Source organism: Aplysia californica, unplaced genomic scaffold (assembly GCF_000002075.1).
Source record: "Aplysia californica isolate F4 #8 unplaced genomic scaffold, AplCal3.0 scaffold00043, whole genome shotgun sequence".
Classification (NCBI taxonomy): Eukaryota; Metazoa; Mollusca; class Gastropoda; order Aplysiida; family Aplysiidae; genus Aplysia; species Aplysia californica.
The window spans coordinates 588,598-595,874 of record NW_004797313.1 but is presented as its reverse complement, the minus strand read 5'-3'; the positions used below and the strand labels follow the sequence as shown (position 1 = coordinate 595,874).

The 7,277-nt window shown below is 39.1% G+C and overlaps 1 protein-coding gene across 9 annotated transcripts in view; it reads right to left on the bottom strand.

The window, feature by feature from the left end:
• LOC101854148 (band 4.1-like protein 5) overlaps positions 1-7,277 on the bottom strand; it is a 59,732-nt gene that overhangs the window by 9,501 nt on the left and 42,954 nt on the right. For 6 of the 9 annotated variants that reach the window (XM_035968161.1, XM_035968162.1, XM_013079191.2 and 3 more), the window contains 2 exons: positions 6,802-7,210; positions 1,428-2,195 (listed from right to left, as the gene is read on the bottom strand). In XM_035968161.1, coding sequence (XP_035824054.1) covers positions 1,428-2,195; positions 6,802-7,210 — 1,177 coding nt within the window. Of the gene's footprint in view, positions 1-1,110; positions 1,133-1,427; positions 2,196-6,801; positions 7,211-7,277 lie in introns of all 9 variants that reach the window. The other 3 variants (XM_013079195.2, XM_035968163.1, XM_013079196.2) reach the window with 3 other exon arrangements.

Sequence of the window (7,277 nt, the reverse complement as noted above, 5' to 3'; positions counted from 1 at the left end):
GGGGGGTGTTGTCAAAAATTTGAAATTACCTCCCCCATCTTCAACAGTGCTCCATTACATATTACTAGTAACACATTATATTTTATTTTTTAACAATGTTGCTGAATTGATGCTACCAAAACTAGGGAATTTCATGCTATTCGGATAATCAATTTTCTTTCAATACACATGGTGATATCTTTTTTAAGCTTTATTTTTCCCATTTGCTTCCTTATTCTACGTATGATGGCAAAATATCCCTCTCTCCTGTGATATACTGTGCTCATCTTCACTTAAAAAAATTTTTTAAGAAGAAGATTTGCACCAAATGTTTTTCATACAATGTTTTTGACACCATAATCATCTTGTATTTGTATCAACTGGAAAGTATGGAAACTTCTAAAGACGCTCTCATACACTAGCATAATGCTTTTAGTAACTTAGTAAGCAGCAATTTGGGGGGGAGGGAGGGAGGGTCTAAAGACGCTCTCATACACTAGCATAATGCTTTTAGTAACTTAGTAAGCAGCAATTTGGGGGGGGGGGGGTTATTTAATTGCCAATAAGCAAACCAAACGATATAAGAGTTTAGTACATAATTTTTCTTACTGGATAAGCCCCTGTTCCTCAAAAGCTATCAAAATGTCAAGTCTGCAAAAAAAATTAAACAAAAAATACCCTTCATGTTCTTTCTTTCTATTGTGAACCTAGTCCTTGTGAGAATGAAACAATAAAAATGTTACTACAATATATATAAACATCATGATATTTTTGTCAGTCAAAAGTAAACTTGTGTGATCAAGATTATGTTAGTATTCAATGCAGATGAAAACAAGTTAAAACAGCAACAAATTCAGCAAAAGAACTGAAAAACGTTGAGGAAACCATGCATGGATATTGCACACCACTACAACAGATTCACACTGACATGCAGAGGAGTTCATTTGTTAAAAAAGGAGGACAGAAACACAAGCGAAGTGCATGCAAAAGTAAGAAGAAGATTCACTGGCAAACCTAGGCATTGTGGGAAATTCTTGAAAACAGAATACACTTGTTGCTAACTACAATGCAGAAGTGAGAAGGAAAGGGGAGTAAATCTCCGTGAAAAGTGTAGGGAAAATAAAATCTCACATTTTCCTTATTTTTTAGAATCCTGTTCACAGAAAAGGAAGTTAGCTTGAGTCATATAATCACCCATTGCTTAAACGTACTTCTTCAAGAAATTCACACAGACCAAAGTTTTTAAAATGTTATCCAAAGCTATATATGAAGCATGAAGGACATAATTAGAAAATCTTCAATTAAGAAATAATGTAAATATCACGCCACGATTCCCACTGTTACATCAATTTTGTTATTTGTCACAGGCGTTGGGTTAATGATCGACACATCCTGGCCAGCTATGGAGATGCATGACCTAAGTAATTGGGTCAAAGGTTGACACTTACGACGACGGTAACACTGGCCTTGTTACCAGGGCTAGTCTTGACCTCTTCACTGCCACTGGCATCTTTAGAGCTTTCTGCACGCGGCAACGGGGATGGCGGGAGGGGAGCCGGTCGAGCTTTCTTAGAACTGGGTGAGCGTCTTCCAGAGGGTTCAGCAGGCGGCAAAAGTCCCCCAGAGGCGTAAAACCGAGGGGCAGGAGCTGGAGGCTTTGAAGGCTTGTCTGTGTCATGGGTATTGCTCTTCTCCTCAGATTCAACATCCTCCTCCTCCTCATCATCCTCATCTCCGGCAAACGGGTTTGTGCTGTCAAGATCAGCATCACCCTCTTCCTCATCTTCTGAGCCCGAGAGAAAAGGGTTCAAAGACCTTGGAGGTTTGGGAGGTGGCTCTTCAATATTCTCATTAACTTCAGCATTGACAATTTTCGCTATTTCAGTCGCTTTCGCTCCTTTAAGCCTAAGTGAACTGGTCTTAGCAGCACTTAAAGGGGGAGGGTTGGCCGGGCGCTCGGGTAAGAATGGATTAAGAAGTTTTGAGTCTGGGACTTTGGGGCCGCTGTCTATCATAATCTCCTGGTCCCCACTGCTGATCACAGAGCTAGGCTTGGGAGGGACAGCCGGAGACTCCGGGCGCCGGGGAGGCAGCTCAGGTCTCTTCCCACGACTCGGAAAAGTCAGTGAGGTACTGTCGGGCCTAGCACCTCTGGGGGGTGATGTGTTAGGGGAGTTGGGGGCATCCGGGGAAGTCGGTGACCGTGGTGCTCTCTCCTGTTCGAAAAGAAAAGTGTGTGTGTGGGTGGGTTGGGGAGGAAAACCCAAAGAGAAAACAAAACTGGAGAAATGGAAAGCTTGATGTAATTCTTTTTAAAATAGTGAAAACGTCAAGATAATAAAAACAGTTCAGTGATGTGAGGTAGCACATGGGATTCACGGGGTGAGAGAGTGAGACGATCATACAAACAGGAGCAGTAGCAGAAGCTCACCCGTCCACTCTAACAAGGCAGCCAGAAATGTGAGCAGATGTTTTTTTAGACAGAGGCAAAAAGTCCACAACCTTTTCTATTTCGCATCTATTCTATTTTCATTACTGTTATTAGATGTACTTAAGAATTTACTTCAGCATCATTCCAAAGCTCAAAATACACCTACCACTATAAAAACTGAATACGACAAAGAATTTTTACACTTAAAAGATTTCTACCCCTTTCTGTCAGCAAAACATGGCTCTATGCTACACTTGTCTTTACAAAATCATTTTCTTTTCCATAACATGTGATCGCAGAAAGGCAAATGATGCTACAAGTATAGTAAGCAGGGATATGCAAAAGGTTGATTCAGCTGTATTTTGTAGAAGCAAATGGTTCACACTGGATCAAAAGGGATTGGTTGGTTCTTATCAGTGGAGCATTGTAGACATACAAGAGTCATTGTGTACACCTACACAGATTAAGTATCTATTTTTCATGATAAGGATTTTAAAAATTAAGCATATAACTACAAGAATAAGTGGGACTTTTAAAACTTTAGCAGAGAGGATTCCTTCGAAATAAAAAAAAATAAATCGGGAGGCGGGAAAAGGGAAAGAGTGCACCTGTGGTAAAACCCAAGAAAAGAGCAGCAGGAAATATTTTGAGCAGACCTTCAAAGCTGGAAAGCTTCAGTTTCAATACACTTACTTCAATACTGAAATACATTTAGTAAATTTTACAAATTTGCATTAAAAAATTGAGTGACTTTACATGACCTGCAATGAAATTAATGTACAGCAACACTGACTGTTCACAAAATTTTCAGTAATTGTCTATCTATGTGTGTCAAGATTTCTTGAAACAGATGATAGCATCATATGATACTATGAAATCATGTAACCTCTCAACGGTAGGAGATACTGGACTCTAAAAATATCATTTTTAAAATCATTTGTTAAACTTGGTAATTATTACTTTTTTTCACTCGTGTGATAGTTGTCTTAAGTCTACAACATACCGAACTGTTTCAAGAGCAATATGCTTCTTTAGAATATATCTATCCATTTAAAAGATAATGTCACAATCAATTCTTACTTTTACATGTAGAAGATGATATCAAATGTTTCAAAGAAAGGCAGAAATTAGAGGCAAGCTGCTATCAGCATTACTAGTGAAAGGAAAAGAGGAAGAGGGGGCGGGGAGGTCTAAAGCTAAGCAGCTTGAGCGAAGACATCACACAGCAAGATGGGCACCCCACATGGCAGTGTGCCGATCCAGCGACATCATTGCACAAATCTAAGGACAGATTCCCTCAAAACAACCAACATAGAGAACAAAACATTCAACAGATGACTCAAAGTATGACGTCCGTCTCACCCCCTTTTAAATAATCCAAATTATCATGATCAAAAAGAAAAACAGTAGCAAGTATTTTCCGAAAATGAATTCATTTACTCTTCTCCTTGCCATGCAAGTTTTCCAGCAAAGAAAACATGTCTCATGAATCATCTATTTAGCAAACATACAGGTACAGACACACATCGGTACAGATACTCAACAACCATTCGAAAATGGGAATAAATACATTGGAAGCATTACAACACATACAAACATCAACCACAGATTTCACAAGTACGGGCATATTCACAATCAAAACACAGACGTCTCAGGGTGACCAATATCTGTCAACTTTATCAGCTCGGTGAGCACTGTGGACTTTATAACTGGTCTCAAAACTGTAACCTTTTCTCTTTGAACTGGGGTCTTTTTTGTTTGCATAAAGAAAAGCACATCAGCACAATAATGGTCATTTACTGCTGGGAAAAAGACAGACAGACAGACAGACAGACAGACAGACAGACAGACAGACAGACAGACAGACAGACAGACAGACAGACAGACAAACAAAGAGACATAATAATAGTGGAAAATCCAAGTATTTTTTCCGCATAGCGATATGGTGGAGGGGTCAGACGAACTGGCTTTATGTGTTCTGGCCTGTGGGTCATGGTTTGTGACCCCACTCACAGCATACAAGATCTTATTTTTACACCATACACAAAAACACACTCCACGTAGAACCTCCAAAAAGATGGAAACTGAGCATGATCCCTCCTCAACAATCTTTCATTCAGGGAACACAAAACAAACTACATGCACATGTCTTGGTAAGAATTCTATGGTTTACTTGACTAATGTCTTGAGGTCTCAAAATTTTAGAACCTCCAGGGTCCGGCTGGTTGTGAGCAGATATCTACTCCATAAGAAATGGAAGCTGATTTTTATGGCACTTGCAACACAATTAGGTCATTTACGTGTCAAAGATAAAGAGAAGTGACAAGGAAGTAACAAACACAAAAAAGAAGGATGAGAGATAAGGACGACAAATGTTTGATAGGAAAGAAGAAGCAAACCGCACCAGAGCATCCACCGCCAACCTATTCGATCCCTCTTCAACAGTCTGCATGTACACGTTCATGTAAGAAGGTGAAATTCTCTGTAGCTTAAATTGTCTAATATCTTGAGGTCTTAAAATTTAACGACTTCCAGGGCTGGGCTGGTTGTGAGCAGATATCTACTCTTTACAAATATCATAAGGTATACAGGCAACCCTGCTATTATATAATCTCCAGGTTAAATATACAACTCAGAAATACTGTTATGTCAAAAACAAGTCATCATTTGTTGGATACATTAATCGTCTATGTGATGTCAAAGGTGAAGAATTCACACAAAGACCAAACAATTTTAGGGGGTACATTATTGCGTAGACTTATTTGCACAAATTCTGTTAATATGCTTTTTGCCCATTACGATTTTGCAACTCGCTTTTAAGATCCGAAAGGACATTTAGAGCTTTGGAGGAAATTGTTAAATGATTTGCTGAAACTACCATCATACTCTTTGTTTTTGTTGTAATTACATGTCCTACTAGACACAACATAAGTAACTTTTGAAGATGCAGCATTTCCTCCTTAGTCAAGACACTGGGTGAAGAGCAACAGTATTCCCCCGCTCACGTATGAACTCTTCACCTTCCTAGTATAAGACAAATCATCATACAACTACCCGAATGGGTGACTGGCTCATAGCTTTCTTTGACTAAAACATATCTAAATTATCAAACTAAATTCTTTTACTTTGAAAGGTGAAAAAGCAGATAAAGGCAAAGAAATAAAAAAAAAAGGTCTGGGGAGGGTAGGTGGCGGGGTGAAATAAATTACTGGGATAAAAATTTGGACTGTTGAAAAAAATGGTGTGTTGGATAGATAAAATTTTAAAAAGAACGACATGGGAGAGGCAAAGTTGATACGTCAGAAACTTTTCTTTTCATACTTACAACGAACCAATAACTTCATATTCTCTTATTTACCCCCTGATGGATTCACAAAAAGGCTCAAATTGTACTAATAATATTATGCTTACATTTACATGATTAGTATGTTCTTATTGTGATGCGCATATCATTGATAGTATGATTATGCTGTGATAGCATGAATGTCTGCTTATGTTAGCATTAATCTATAGAACGCATGTATGTACATTCGTGCACATGTATTTTGTGTTAAGATGATGGTATTGTAAAAAGCTTACAGCTGTACTGTATGGCAGTGGGCATTACAGAAATTGTCCGTACTATTATTATTATTATCATTATATAATTGAATTAGCTTTTGTTAGTGTGTCAAAGCGTTTTTGCATCTCTTACATTTTTATGTTTAAAATTGTAGAACAGAAAATGTAGACTGAAGACCATTAAAGGTAGAACCAGCTAACGACCAGAATGGAACATCCACAGCTAAGAAGTAATTGGTTAAAATACAAGGAAAGCTTTTTTTTTTTTACAACTCAATTTAAAAGATAGTCGATAACAAAGTCACTGACATGGAGAGCCCAAAAAAGAAGCAAAACTGATGAAACAGGAACACAAGACTCGAATCTACCAAAGTACAGTAAGACATTTAAAAGTGGCAATGTTTGTATACAACCATGGCCTCTCTAAAGACTACTTAAGACATACACTGTTACCTTGTTTATATGAAGTGTGACTCTATCATACTTTCTCATATCTTATTGTGTGCAAATGATAATGATGCTGAAAGCAACACAAAATTCTTCACCTATCTCTACACAAGTACCATTCTGATGAGTTAAGATGTTGGTCACCCATGACAAAAATAAATATGAAACTGATTTATCAAAAATAAACGGATGTTCTGGATGAAGAGTAATTTGAGAAAAGTATTAAAAAAGCAAGCATGTGGTGTACTCCACATGTGTGCGACATCAAAACGAAGGGGTGCAGGCCAGCGTGAGCCAAAAGTTGGACTCTGGGACATGATGACAACACAGAGGACACCAACACAAACGCACACGGCTGGGCTGAGACTGGCAACAGAACTAACCTGTGGGATTCCAGACACTTTGTTAGGAACTGCAGGCAAGAACACATCGCTAGTCTGGCTGGAGATCCGATGCCTCAGTTCTGCTGCATCGAAACTTTGGTTATGCGAGGAAGAATGATGATGACGGGGGGCAGCTTTTCGATCGATGCTGCCCATATAGTTTTCAGAATGTGGCGGGGGTGGTGGTGCTTTGCGGGCCGGGAGTCTTCTCTCTCCACTGTAAGGTTCATCAATGCTGGTGACTCGACCCTTTCTGTCAATGCTTCCAACATTGTTGACGCCATAGCGAGTTTTTCTGTCGATACTGCCCGTCTCTGAAACCCCGCGACCAGACGAGTTTCTAGAGCTGATTTCAAAACTGGTGTCTGCCTGGCTGGATCCACTTGTTTTGCGGGGAAGACTGTCATGTCTGCAGAGGGTACATCAATACACAGACTAACATTGTGTGTATATGTGTGTGTGTGTGTGTGTGTGTG